Genomic DNA, 15261 nt, shown 5'->3' with positions numbered 1-15261 from the left:
AGTCATCCAATTATAAAACAGATTCTTATATTTGATGTTCTGGAAAATGTTTCTTAAGTGCACTGTGATTTTGTCCTTCCTATTTCTGTGTCCACTAGAAGCACAGCAAGATATGCCGAATGATTTGCTTTAGCTTTAATTTCTTAAGGAGAGAATAAGTAAGTTTTGGTGTCTTCAGAATTACACTGATTCTTCAAAGCACTAAATGATGCAGTGGGTCATGTGGTCACAGTCTGTGGGAGACGACATGGCTGGCTCAGATTCCCAGCTGTGTCAACGGAATACCAATGAGAAGAGACAGAAAACCAGATTAGACAAAATCAGGGTCACTTTTTAATGTCTGTTTTTTATCCTTGTTTTGTTTTTCTAATTTATTTTTGATGTATGCCATGAAGAAAATAGTGTAGCTTTCTTTGTCTAAAGGAGTTCCTGCTAACTCACTGAAATCATTTGCATCTGCTTTGACCTTATAGTGTTATTTTCCAAGAAACATGTTAAAAGAACAGTGGTACCATGGGAGCTCCATGCTAAGGGTGTTTATTGTGGACAAAAGATTGTTTATTTTGTACTACCAAGTCAGCAAGAGTTGTAAGTTTTAATAAAGACAGCTGCTTTTCTTTGTGCCATATTATGTCTTCCTACCTCATTTTGGTATTCTGGATATTTCTATCTTTAATGTGTGTAGAATACTACTGAACACACAAAAGCGGTATGGCTTGTCACATATTTGAAAAACTACTGAGACGCTTTCTTAATACTGCTTGGAGCCCTGACAAAAAAGTCCATCAAGAACAGCCCATGATCACCTGAGAGAGGAGTTCAGTCCTTACATACAGTCAAAACACATCCAAAACAATTTGCAATCCCTAGACTTCTTTCTTGTGGAGTCACACCAAAGTACTCAGAAAAGTGACTTCCTAGAAGGTCATACAGGATGCTATCAAAGTAGGAGGCTTGTGGCTGTTACCTTCCAGGTCTTTATCAAGTTCTGCCAGGGTTTGATGGAAGTGTCCAGTAATGAATAGGTCTTCATCATCATTTGGAGGCATGGGGACTTTGTCGTTTCTAAGGAAGACCAAAGAGAAAAGAAGAGTGCTTAATTCCCCAGTTCTGATTAGTACTTAATATCCTTTCTAGAAACTTCAGTTCATATTCAAAGCTAAGTAGTCCCACATTCACCAGACTACTATTTTCCTTGGAACTGGACAGATTATTTGTGAGTGATGTGTATATACATGTGTATATTATATAAGGCATGTAAATTATGTATGTAATACAGGATATGTTTGGAATGTTATAGTCATATTAGCCTGCAAATGTTATCAATACCTGAACCCCATATAGTTGTAATATGGTGACACCATGTCTTCATTCTGTTATAGCAGACAAGTAAACATACTGGTAGGTCTCTCGTACATATCTGAATTGCACTGCACCTGGCATTTAAGAAGTGGGGCACCTGATGACCAGCTAGCTGCATGTTATGATGCTGGGGCTAGGTCTCCCCTCTAACTCTAAACTGTCAGCTTGTTCCTGAACATCTGCATTTTATCAGTGTCCCTGAGGCTGCAGTCATGTAGGCTTCAGGCTCTGGTGCAGGACACTTTTGAACTTCCTAGGTTATCAGAGAATCTCAGAGAGGACCATGTATGGGAAGTATTCAGAAGTCCTTCAATTTTTCAAGCCCCATGCCTTCTCCATGCTTCCCCTCTGCAGTGATCCACCTGCAAGATTTGGAAAGGTAGAAACAATTCATTCCTCTACAATAAGGGCTTTCATACTATCTGATATGTTTCTCTTTTAATCACATTATTGCATCTTAATTTCTGCACTGGGCAGAAGATGGGAGATATAGGAGCTTGGGAAACCTGATTGTGCTACCCATGGAGGTGGCCTACCCCTGAATTTTTTTATTATAACCATAAAGAGCATGACAAGAGAGACAGAAAACATTATGCCCACTGTAATAGTATACAAGCTCCCGTTCTTGGCTCTCCCTATGGTTTCCTTCTTGGAGGCCTTCAGAGGAAGCTCCAGAAAATGGCATGCCTCTGTGCTAGAGAGGTACCTTTTGCCTTCTGGACCCTGAATAGAGATTGTTTGTATAAATCACATTATTACAACTCTCACAAATGATTTATAAGGTAAGTGGTGTTGTTATTATCATTGTTCAGATAGGAAACTCTAAAGAGAGACCAACTGACATGTGCAAGGTGGGTCACATAGCATTCAAAGCCAGGTGCAGCTGCTTCAAAGCCTGAGTAAGGATAGGCTGCATTGACCAGGTGGCCCAGCCATGTCTAGGGTCAAGAGGGACAATGTGGCCCCCTGTGGCATAGGGCATCCTAAGATATGTCATCCTTCTGCTCAGTAGAGGGAGGTCATGATTTATTTGCATCAGAGGGACAATGGCATATGTGAGACAACTGCTGCCAAAACAATTTGAAAGCTGCCTCTGCAAGGGCCTTTGCTTCTCTTTTCCTATTGTGCAGAAAACACAGACACGTCTATGGCAATTGTCCGTCTTCAGTGAAAGCTGAAGGTTCCTTTCCGCTGATTGTTAAAATTGAGGACCAATTTCCATCATTGCTAATCAGGCCCAGATAATGATGCACGAAATGTGCCTTGTACAATCCTCACTTACGCAGCAAAATTTTTATTCTAATAAATGAGTCTTTCTTTCTTAGTGACTATGTCCATTTGGAAGCCAGGAAGTAGCTTCAGGATCGGTCTCAGCTAATGTCCTCTGACAGGCTAGACAAAAGGGGCTGGTTGGAGATGTGTGTGCATGCAGACCAATTAATAAGGACCATAAGAGGTGCCCAATTGTCCTTCCCACTGCTTTGCTTTTGGCCTTTAATTGTTTCAATTCAGTTTACTAAAGCTGTTTCTTTTTCAGGGAATGTGATGGAAAAGTAAATTCAAATATTTACCAGAATATATAGCAGAGGAAAATATGGAAATTTCTAGACAAAATGGTACTCAACATGTAAAATAGATTGCTTTTTATATATATCTATGCTTTATATCAAAGTATTTGTCTTCAAAGAATGTATGGTTCTATCACTCAGGAGACATTGAAGAGAAGATTATCAGTAAGAATTAAAACTAAATTTCACCAATTTATTCTAAATGTTAAACTAGAAAATGCTTTTAACTAATAAAACTGCAATGAATAGAAGACATACACACCTGCTGTTGATTTTAAATGGAAAACAATATGGAATCATGTGTCTTTATCTTTGTAAGGAAACAATAAGATGGGAAGAGAAAATATAAATACAACAGTATTCTTTGTATTCTGTGAGGAAATCTAAAATATTCAGCAGTAAGGAGAGCTGTCTATGTTGTAAAGGGCAATGAAATCAGTAACTCTGACATCAGAGAGCCTGTGGAGAAATACAGTCCAATCAGTAACCATGACAATCAGAGAGCCTATGGAGAAATGCAGACTAATGATGCTTCTAGCACAATACACGGAAAAAACCGAGACACAGAACTATATATAGGATAACTGTGATGACATAAACACCACATCCGCCTGTGGACAAGGGCAAGCTAGGAATGAGCCAGTGTGCTTTACTGAAGACAAGGATTTATAATGGCTGTTTTGCCATAAAGTACCTTGTGTAATAAAGTAATTTTTTAAAGTGCATGCTTACATATTTGGGTGCTTTTATGTGCATGAGTGTGGAAGTTTTGGATACAGGACCTCTCTCTAGAGTTCTCCATGTAAGCTACACTCTCTGGCCAGTGAGCTACAGGGATCCTGCTGTCTCTACCTCTGTTGTGCTAGAAATAAAAACACATGCCACCACACTGGGCTTTCTTTAAAATGTAGGTTCTGGAGATTGGACTCAGTTCTTCATGATCATATGACAAGTACTTTACTGACCTGTTTCCCAAGACTGATGAGCGCATTTTAATGTGGAAAATTAAAACTGTCTTCAGACTCTAGTTAACAATTCTGTTAATTCTTCTGTTGTAGAAGAGTTTCAATGTTTTTCATATGAATGATATGCAAGGCCTTCTTTCCTACAGGAGTTTACTGGTCCCAGGGTCTTACAGGTCATCCATTGGGAGAAGGCTACAGATAGTTCAGAGCATGCTCAGTCTATCACCATACACCACCACTCAGGAAAAGTCTTAACTACTCTAGCAATTAGTAGCTCAGCTCTAGGTGTGTGCTCTTTCTCTGCTAGATTCTTCCCTGCATCCAGACCAACTGTTCCATCCTACTAAAGCTACCCCTTCACCCATGTCTTCTTTTCCCTGACCAGTCCCTCTGCTCTTACTGCCTCATACAGACTTACAGCCTACCTGCTCTCTACCTACCAATGCTGGCACCCAGTTTCAGACCCCATCAGCACACTCCTATTCTTCCATGGTCTTGGCCTTGCTCTCTGGCACCTGGATGTGATTTCTGCCCTTAGGGTCATAGTTATTTGGGAACGAGTAGACATATACGAGTAGTAGACAGCCAGGGTGCCTTACAGAATGCAGGAAGGTCTAACCATTGCCCGCCCTTGGCTTATGTTTCTTACAAAGCTGCCAAGTCCCTACACTCTCTGAACAAGGTAGCAGTGGGTCCTCACACTGCTTCTGCAGCTTGCCCTACTTTTGATGTACCTCAAGGATTGCTATTTCCTGGATCTGAGTTTTTTGCATGAAGGATTATATAGTCAAGGTCAATGCCAATGTCAATTTACCAATTTTGTTTTCCTAGCTAAGATTTCTTAGGGGTAGGGATCTAGTGGTGTTTACTTGTCCTCCATACCCATTGACATTGTCATAAAGAGTTACATTGAAGCATGATGCTGCCATTCCTCTTTGAAACTTACCTGGACTTAATCCCAGGGCCTGAAGAGTAGCTTCCTGGATTTACAGGAGAGCACAGATCATGTAGCACTGAACAGTGCCTAGTGGGCAGAGAGCAATGCATCTGCTGACATAAAGCAAATGTGCACGGATGTTTCTTTCCCGGGCTTCTTCCCCCACCCCCAACAATGACCTAATCTTTAGATACAGTTCTTATTGGTAGTTTATTGTGGCTAAGGACCAAGAAAATAGAAAGCAAACAAACATTGAGTGGGCATTTTGCTATCAGCCTGCACATGTTGAATAAACACAGCCAGAGCTATTTTCTCACACAGAACTGGAGGTGATGACTGCAGAGAATGTGATACTGTTCATGCTACTGCTGCATAAAGTAGAGGGACAAGCAGAGAACACTGGGGACTTCCAAACCCATCTGTCTGGGAGGCTCATCTGCCTCACATGCCTTCCCTTTGGGAACTCAGAGTGGAGCTAGAGGGCATGCCTCTTATCCAGCTGTGGCAGCTTTGGCCCAGCTTCACCTCAGCACTTGTTTATATAGCTCCAGACAGATGAGAATAGGGAATTGTCCTGTCTATTCAGTGCGAGGACAAATAAGAGCTTGGTGAGTTTTTCTTTCCATTTGCTATTAGAGAGAAAAGGTGAATAGCATGCTTCTGACTCATCTCAAATCATAAGACATTCACAGCACATTGTTATGTTTGTTCTTGATTTGGCTGAGTTTCTCTAAGACATGTATACAATGAAAAATGTCTGAGAGGAAAATCATGATGTTTTCGGAGAGTAGCTTAATTTGCTTAGGGAGACCAAAGCAATGCTGCTACTACAAAATGATAAGGGCAGCCTGGGAGCAGGCAGCCTGGGAAACTGGATGAGTGCTGCATATGTCTGACTCCCGCATTGCAGCTGAAGCATTCCCCAGTGATAAGGCATTAGAGTCTGACACTGGTGTTTAATACATTGGGGGTCATATGTGTCATTTTACATCTTCTTGCAATCCTGTTTTAAAAGACAGAAGTGAATGCAATTTTAATTCATTTTAGTTTTCTTTATACATGTATTTAAAACATTCGTCACTGTGCACTAGATTTGGTGAATGTTTTGCACATACAAATTTTTCAGCTTGGACAGCCATGTGTGGCAAGTGCTTAGCAGCTAATATGACTGGTAGCTACAGTGGAGTGCAGCATGCCACATTTTTCTGTAGTACTGGTGATCAGATCAGGGCCTCATCTATACAAGGCAAGCACCCTACCAAACAACTGAGTGTTGTCCTAATGCTTTCCGCATTCCTGTGTGTTCTAATACTCATTTGAAGGACTGTACAATACATAACATGCTTCTAGCTGTTCCTGTAGCTTCTGAGTACTGATGGCTATAAATGTTCAGGTTTCTATATGGTGCTGCTTAGAAATGCTTCTGTGGTCACATAGTTTCTAGACTCCAGGTGTTACAGTCTGTACTACATGAATGACTCCTGAAACTTTTGTGGCCTCAGCTCCCGGAGTTCTAGTTTAGGGATCCAGGGGCTGGATGAGGTAGAATCCAGGGCCCAAGTCCCTCTCCAGTATCAGTCCACATGCAAGGCTACTTGTAGCCACATGCCCTGCACGCAGGGAAAGAATTTCTCTCAAACTGCAACCATGAGCCTCACTCTTACCATCCTACCATTTACTAATAAGCTAGGGCTAGGAAGGTCCTTAAAGGCTTGCCAGGTGGAGCAATGGATGGGGGTGGGAGAGGGGTCCCTGATGACCCACAGAAACTATACTTCTCTTCACACATATACACTACTTTAAAAAATCCTCTAAAATTCCATACATGTATGTAACACGTTTTGACCATTTTCAACCCATCCCTTTCTTTCATCCTTCTCACAGTTCGGCTGAATCCTTCTTCCCAAGAAATCTCTTCCACGCTCATGTTCATCGTTTTGTTTTTACTATTATGTGTGACCCACTGAGTTTAATTAGTTTAATTAGTGAATATGGATGGGAAACTGTTTATCAGAACATGAGCCATGTAACAGTAGCTACAGCACTGAGGAAAGTGACTTGCCTTTCCCCAGGAACCATTACTTATCAACAGCTCCTGATAATGTGGGAGGGTGAGGCCTCACGATCTCTCCTCTAAGCATGATGGACAAGCTGCATTTTGTGCAGGTCTTTTGTAGGTAAGTGCAGCTGCTGTGAGTTCATGGGTACAATAGCCATGTCATGTACAGCAGACAGTGTTTCACAGCACTCTTCATCCTCTGTCTCTAACATTGTTTCCACCATCCTTTGTGATGCTAGAGCTATAATGTATTTTCTACTTTGGGAGGCACTGCATGCGACTGCATTTGGCTCCAGTGTTAAGAAAAAGCCAAGTAACAGTCATCTCTCTTACTCATATCTTACAGCATTTTTTGCCCAACAGAAGCTCCCCCACAGAACTCAGGGTATATGATGCTGACACACAGACAGACAAACTGCCTGATGACAGCCAGATTGTTCTGAGGTCCAATATTTAGAAACATTGCTAGTCCCACTCTTAGTTCTCTGAGTGGGAGAGGCAACACCCTCTGCTTCTCTCTTCTCTGCCTATTATTTCTACTCAAACAAAGATGTTACAGTTTGAAGAGGAGGCCGGCAAGCAGAGCTGGAAATGATCATAAGGATTATCCAAAGAATTCTGTTTCTCTTATTCATCCACAAGTTGTAAATGATAGCAATAGCAACAATAACAGTATCAGTCACCACTTTTGAAGACTAACAATATGCCAGGCACTATTCTAAGAGGAAATGCTACATATCTCAATTTTAATGAGGAAGAAATAGAGGTGAATTTTCAGGCCAAAGGCACACTTTAGCCAATCTATTCTTTATGAATAAGGAATGTTGGCCCAGGTCATCTATAAAGGACAGGTGTAAGAGATTTGTAAGTCCATCTATTATGAATTATAACCATTTCCTAGGGCAAAGCTACTGTTGAAGCTCATAGTGCCACCCCTGAGTATACCCAGAACAAGGCACCACCAGCACATGCATATTTCACTTGTGTGTGTCTACCTTTTGGCCAGTATTCCTCTTGGGAATTTATTTTGTGTACCAAGTTTAGAGGGCAACACTGGAAAGTTCACATCCCAATTTTAAGGTGCAGTTTGAATTCAGGGCAGTGAAAAATTTGAAACTTGATCTAATCAAATGAGTTGATGGAAAAGCACGCTCCCCATTTCAAACTGTATCACACAGAATAAACTGGGAATATGGAAAACACTCCCACTTGCTTTATTGTTTTAAAAGATATGGTTTTACTCCCAAGGTCCTTAAACTTAAAAACTAGGCTCCAGGGATACTGGGCAGTACTCATCAACACAAGCAGCAATGAAGAAGCAGTCTTAGTGGCAATGAGTGAAATCTACCCTCACCTGTACCAAATCAAAGCAGTAACTCTACCTCATGACTATTCAGTAGAAAAAAAGATAGGAGTAGAGGGTGACCCTCATAATATACTTGGATGGGTACTTGGGAAGAAACAACATATTTGTCTAAGATTTATACATGCAAATCCAGGCAATCCCACCCCCAGAATAAGAGAAAGGAGATGGTGGAGAAAAGCAGGACCTTTTGAGCTTTTATGGGTCATGATTCATCTTTACATGATGTTCAAACAGTATTTAGTGTAATGGAGGTGTGGCAACAGAAGATCTCATGTTAGTAAAGTTGAAAGTCAGGAGTCATCCCTATAATTCCCTAGTGACTAATCCCATACTGGAGACTTTCTGCATGTTTAGGGTATCTATGGAATCCACTTATCCTAGAGTCCTGACCTTGCTTGTTCTGGCAAAGGGTAACTTCTGATGTCCCTAAGCTCCTAGGGTCTGGCATTCAGAGGTGACAGAGAAGGACATGATATAGCCTGGTCTCATACCATCATTAATGCCTCACAAAGGATGAACCCCTTTGGGAACACAAATAGTCATCTTAATATTAGTATTTACCAATGACTTAAATTAATCTACAAAAATTAAATCAAGAGCATATAAACAACTTAAATATACCTGTAGCCCCTAAGGAAATAGAAACAGTTATCAATAGTCTCCCAACCAAAGAAGTCCAGGCCCAGATGGTTTCAGTGCAGAATTCTACCAGATGTTTGAAGAAGAGCTAACTAATACCAATACTCCTCAAATTATTCCATCCAATAGAAACAGAAGGAACCTTGCCAAACTCTTTACATGGCTACAGTTCCCCTGATATTCAAACCACATAAAGACACAACTAAGAAAGAGAATTAGAGACCAATTTCCCTCATGAACATAAATGTAAAAATACTTATTCTTTTAAAGGAATTACTTAATTTTATGTGTATGAGTGTTTTGACTGCATGCATGCATGTGTACATACATGCATGTACATGCCTGGTGCCTGCAAAGGTCAGAAGAGGATATTGGATTCCTTAAAATATAGTTATAAATAGTTGCTAGCCACAATGTGAGTACTTAGAACTGAAACCATGTCCTCTGCAAGATTAACAAAAGCTCTAACCACTGAGAAAACCTTCTAGTCCCAGAGCCACCACTTGCATTAAGAGACTCATTTTCTCTCTAGCCACGTGACTCACGTATCTGTGCTAAGTGTGAACCCTGGCAGGAAGGTAACACCAAATAGCTTTCAAACAATGTTTAAGGGAGTACTCATCTAAAGACCACACAGAGGCCTTTTGCAGGGGGGGGGTGTCTAAACCTTGTCTGCAAGGTCTTCAAGATATTCTAATAACCTACCAAGGTTAAGAGGAGAATATTGCAGTTCCCCAAATATTTTTGTACACACACTTATTTGAAGTGCTATAGCACAGGAAATATCTGAATAGTTGTACCTATATCTGAAAGTTTATGGATAGGCATTCAGGGAAAAAGCACTTCTATAGGATTCATAGAATAGTGAAGGCACCCTTATATACTTACTCAAGGGAATGCCTGAGCACTAGCCACAACGGACTGCAAATTGTTTAGCCTGGCCATGAATGCTTAGGTTACTTAACAGCATTTTAAATTTGTGATATGTGAAATACAAATGTAGACATCTGGCATACTTTGGACACTGTCCACATAAGGTCTGTAACCTCCTTTCCAGGTGACAACTAGATGTCCAGGAAAGGGCTGCTATCTTCAGGTGAAGCCTGCAAATACTCTACCCCCACTGTCTGATCCCTTACTGGTTTGCTTTGGCCTCACCCCATGCTAGCTAGCTACAACACGTGAGTCAACCATTCTTACACTACAGACATTGCTTACCATCTACCTGGCAATGATCTGTATTGCATATTTGGAAATACACACATGATATACCAGGGGCTGAGAATGTATGATTTTTTAAGCAGAAATAATTTCTGCCAAAAATTTTAACCTCCTCCAACCTATAATTTTTCATTTCATGAAGGGAGAAAGCTGAGGTCATCTCTTGAGGGGATAACATAGTGTCTCAGTCAGGATTCGAGATCAGAGATACTTTACATCTTCACCCAGCTGACAAGGTGAACAAGGCCAGAGAGAGGATGGTGATAGGGACCAGTGCTACACAAAGTTGTCTGGAGTGATGTAGCTACTGAAACTTGCTGTCAAGCCAAGGGGAAGTGGATCCTGCTGAAAAAACAGACTCTTTTCACACCATGCATGAAAATGAACCAATGAACCCCAGGTTGAGGAGCTGCCTGGTGTGAGAAAGCAACATGATTTCAGCCAATTAAGACCCTGAGATAATAGGAATAATCCCTTAAATACTATTTAAGGCTATTTACATTTGGAAGGCAAGGACACATTCAACCATATGACATAAGGAAATTATTGTACAATTTAAAGTAACAAAATTAAATTCAAACTGCAGACTTAGAAACTCCTCATGGTCGAACAGCCAATGAAGAAGTTACTAGTTTAAAAGTGGTAAAGCATATGATTATTTTTAAAAAAGGATAAAGAACACAAAAACAATTTATAAAACGGATTATCAAATTGTTAGTAAACAGATTATATAGTCAACTTTACTATCCAAGACCTATAAATTGAAGACTCTTGAGATGCTATTTGATACCCATGGGATCAGCAAAGCTTAGATGTCTACTAACCATAAACACTAGTGCAGACATGGAATGACAGGGTACTACAGACACACAGAGCATCTACTTGCTGATATTCCCTGTAGTTAATGGGTTTTTCTGATGATCTAATTTCTCCTCTGGAAAACTCTCTATATTAAACAGAAACATACATGCAGTTTGTTTATTGTTTCCAGTCCTGAAAACCTGGAATAACCTGATATAAAAAAGATAAATACATTAATGGACAATATGTGTGATATCAAGGGTGACTTGTACCATTGTTGAGTAGAAAAGTATATCACAAGTAGAGTGCCTTTGGATCACACGTCAAGGCACACTAACCATTCTAATGCATGGCTTACAAGCATCTTCATGTCTACACACAGCATGAAGATAGGACTTGAGATAACAAATAGCAAATTAGGGTGGGGACACATCTGTGGAAGGCACCTGGCACTGGGGTATCAATGATCATTATTTGGGTCACCCTGACAAAGGATTCTTTCTTTCATTGAAAACTAGGAGGTGGGTATAGGTGGCTCCACCTCCAGCTAGTCCATGACTCACCTTAGAATTGAGTTCCCAGAGCCATTTTTCCCCCATGATGGGCTCTTTTGGGGAATCAGTTCTGGTGTTCCAGCTAGGTCCTGGTCACTGCAGTCCTCCTGGTCTGTGGACCACTTATCCTTAGACCTCATGCTGTCTTGTTGTGAGTCCAGAGAGATGACATCTGAGGGAGAGCTCATCACCCCTGAATCTTCGGTTGTATCCTCTGATGCAAAACAGCTGCCCACAGATGCTGTCTCCTCAGCCTCTGGTGGCACCTGTGAGACTCCACCCATGCTGCAGTGGCTGCCAGGCCCGAGGGACAGGCTTACTGGAGAGGACACACAAAGACAGGTCAACACAAGCCACTCATGCTTCCTAATGTGAATCTGTGATTCAAGGAGATTTAAGTAAGGAAGACCCTCTGCCAAACCAATAGTCTCCTCTGGAAACATTTTAACTCTGAAGAAGCCTTACACATAACTGAAAGCAAACTTTCCAATAAAAACTAGGCACTTGATTAATTAGTCTTTTGTTTATTTATCTTTGCCATGCTGGGGATTTAAACAGGGCAGGGCATTGCACATGCTCAGCAAATGCCCAACCAAGGAGCTACATCTTCAAACTTTAATTAGCCCCTTAAACATGCATCCTCTAGGCAATTACAGTGATTAAATGTTCAAACTAGTGATAATGAATGCAATTGTTTGTAGTCTGACTCTTGACTTAAAATAACTTCACATATATGCACACACACATATATATACATATATGTATATAACAATAATTAATGAAAAAACAGGATCATGGAACTTGAAAAACAGCAAGCAGGGATGTATAGCAGGGTTTGGAGGGAGGAGAGGGAAGGGAGAAATGAAGTTAATTATAATTATAAAAATAAAAGAAATAATAAAAATGACTTCCTTAAACAAGCAAACAAAAACATTAAGAATAAACAGAAGTCAACCATTCTGGTATGGGGACTTCTGAGCAGCAGCCTCAGAGAATGATGCTGGAAACGTTGTCTACATGTTCATGACATTGTTCTTCAACATTTGGACCTATATTCACCTTTTGACTTGGGACAATATAAGTTTTTGTGTACATAAGAGATGAACTTGGAATGGAAGGTAAAATTAAAAGATATCAAAACCCAAGTGCCAATGGTTGATGCATGAGCATTAAGAAGATATATACTGGGGCATGATGTGCAGAGCTGTATGTGACTTTCTGTTGACTTCAGAGTTTGTCTCTATTGAGACCTGGTAGGGAATACTACAGTCATCCTGCTAATTGGAGACATCTTAATACCAATAATGAGAGGTCACTGTTTCTCTCCCTGAGTGTCAGAAAGCTCCATGCATAGAGCTAGTGTTTGCATGGTAGCAGTTCACCACTCTAGACTAGTTGTACTCTAGGATTGCAGTTGATTCAGTAGACATAGGTTCTAGATCCAAAGATTTGAGTCTAGAACCAGGTACTGTGTTCTAAAGTCAATCCCCTTCCCATAAATAGCACCTGGATTTGTGGTGTTGATCTAGGCTGCAGGTATGTGCAGATGTACACTCTGATGATATTACTGTGCATTGATATGATTCACATTCCACATATCTAAACATTATATCTCAACAACAACTAACAGCATGTAGACAACAAACTGGAGGAAAATCCCTATGTGTTGCTTTATGTGAGATCTTGAACAATAAAAACCATTAAAAATGAACACTTCTGAGAACATAAATTTCACAAAAAGAGCTCAAAGCAAGTGGAGAACTATGGGGTGGGTGTGGGAGAGGCACAAATGCAGAAGGCAATGCACTAAATTTCAGAGCTGCTGAACAAGAGTTGTTCCAATTCCTTTTTAGGCTATCCTGGAGGTCAGCATCCTCCTGCCTCAGCCTCTTCAGTGGTGTGGTGGAATTACAGGTGTGCAGCACCATGCCCAGCTGCAAAACTTAACAGGACATATTGAAGAAGAAATGTCTGTGTGTAGTGGCTAAACTTGACAGGGATCCAGGATCACCTAGGAGACAATCTCTGGGCATGTCTAATCTCTAGATTGGGTTAAATGAAATAATTGAAGCAGGTAGATCAACCTTAAGTGTGGGTGACATCATTCAAGGGTGCTAGACTGGATAATAAAACAGCAAGCTGAGCACAAACATTCATTTCTGTTTCCTGAGTTCTGATGCAAGATCACATACCTGGTGTTATAGCTGCCAAGTCTTCCCCACCACAATGGGCTATACCCTAGAACTGTAAGCTAAAATCTTTCCTTCCTTCCTTCCTTCCTTCCTTCCTTCCTTCCTTCCTTCCTTCCTTCCTTCCTTCCCTTCTTTCCTTCCTTCCCCTTTTCAGAAATTTTACCACAGGCATGAGAAAAGTAACTAATACACACAGACTTATATAGTCTCTGATTCTTCTTGCCCATGAGTTGGGAATAAGCTTTAAGATTATGCTCTGCTCTCCCTACACAGCCTTTGCATTGGCACATATGTCACTTACTCCAGACATCAATCCCATTTATAACAATGATCCTCTGAGGCTACCAAATCAGACTTCAGGGAGAGAGTCTGCTAGCTGCCATTCATTTCTCCCCTACCTTGACTTTCTTGTTGCTCTGTTTGGTCCTAGGGTTCAAATTCAAGTCCTCAAGCTTGTGTAGAAAACATTTTACTGACTATTAACTGAATTATTTCTCTAGTTCCCAACCATTTTGTGATCTTTATTTTTTTATTTTTTGACATTTTAAAACATGTACAAGTGATCAAAATACATGTATAAAATTGTCAACTAAAGTAGATGACAAATGATGAAAATACATGTATAAAATTGTCAACCAAAATATATGTACAAAATTAGACAACTACTTTCAGTCCTCCACTTGTTCATTTATACATGTCTTTTACAAAGTCATCAGGGAGAAATAACAAAGCCCAAATATCAATCCCTGATCTATGATGATTCAGCTTAAAAATTTTCAAATATAGTACGGTACAAAAATGACAAACATTCATTTGGAATAAGGTTTTGAATCCTAATCACTGTTGCAGGTCCCTGCTGTGGTCCAAGGCTCTCTTGTGATGTTGCATAGCAACAGTGAGTAGCAGCTCCCAGAAAGCCACAGGCTAAGGAAGTGAACCACCGATATTCAATATCATATGGTGTTGACAAGCTAGAAGGCTTGTAGGTCAGATGTAGCAAACCCACTTCTTCTGATACTTCAAATTTCCTTATGTTCTTCAAGATGAATTTCTATCAGTCAAGGAGAATATTTAATTCCAATGGATTCATTTTTTATTGTTGTTTTGATCAACAAAGTGAAAAAATTTAATATCAGATTCTTTGTTTCACTAGCCCTCAAGAAAGGAGAGTCCTCAAGTGTTGACATCACTAAATTTATATGGTATAGATGAAAAAAAAAAGTCTATGTCCCACACTGAGGCTTGTGGGTTCCTTACATAATACAGAGCCAGCAATTGATGTTTGTCCTTCATCTCAACCTACATTATCTTAGTTCTCTATGTTATATGTCCTGGAACAAAGGGAAAATAAGGCAAATGCTTCTGATGCCAAAACATGATGCACTTCAATGTGTTTTTATCTATCTCCTGAATATCCTAAACAACCACACTCCTCTCCCTTTTAAAGCAACACTTGACAATTACCATCACGAATTCAAGTGATTACAACAAGTTGCAACAGTTCTACTGTATTGTAAACATTACTGTTTCCACATAAAAGTTTAATTAATTAAACACTGCAATCCAAAGACTCAAAATGCTACTCACTATATTTTTA

General features: G+C 40.2%; 1 protein-coding gene across 1 annotated transcript in view; it reads right to left on the bottom strand.

The window, feature by feature from the left end:
- The window catches only part of Cobl (cordon-bleu WH2 repeat protein), a 150784-nt gene that overhangs the window by 16258 nt on the left and 119265 nt on the right, over positions 1-15261 (bottom strand). The window contains exons 10-11 of the mRNA XM_035453021.1: positions 11482-11791; positions 968-1065 (exon numbers count right to left, since the gene is read on the bottom strand). Coding sequence (XP_035308912.1) covers positions 968-1065; positions 11482-11791 — 408 coding nt within the window. The remainder of the gene's footprint in view (positions 1-967; positions 1066-11481; positions 11792-15261) is intronic.

The sequence above is a fragment of the Cricetulus griseus genome (assembly GCF_003668045.3).
Source record: "Cricetulus griseus strain 17A/GY chromosome 1 unlocalized genomic scaffold, alternate assembly CriGri-PICRH-1.0 chr1_1, whole genome shotgun sequence".
In the NCBI taxonomy this organism is placed as follows: domain Eukaryota; kingdom Metazoa; phylum Chordata; class Mammalia; order Rodentia; family Cricetidae; genus Cricetulus; species Cricetulus griseus.
Note: the sequence above shows the minus strand (reverse complement) of the source record. Positions and strands in the feature narration are given on the sequence as shown.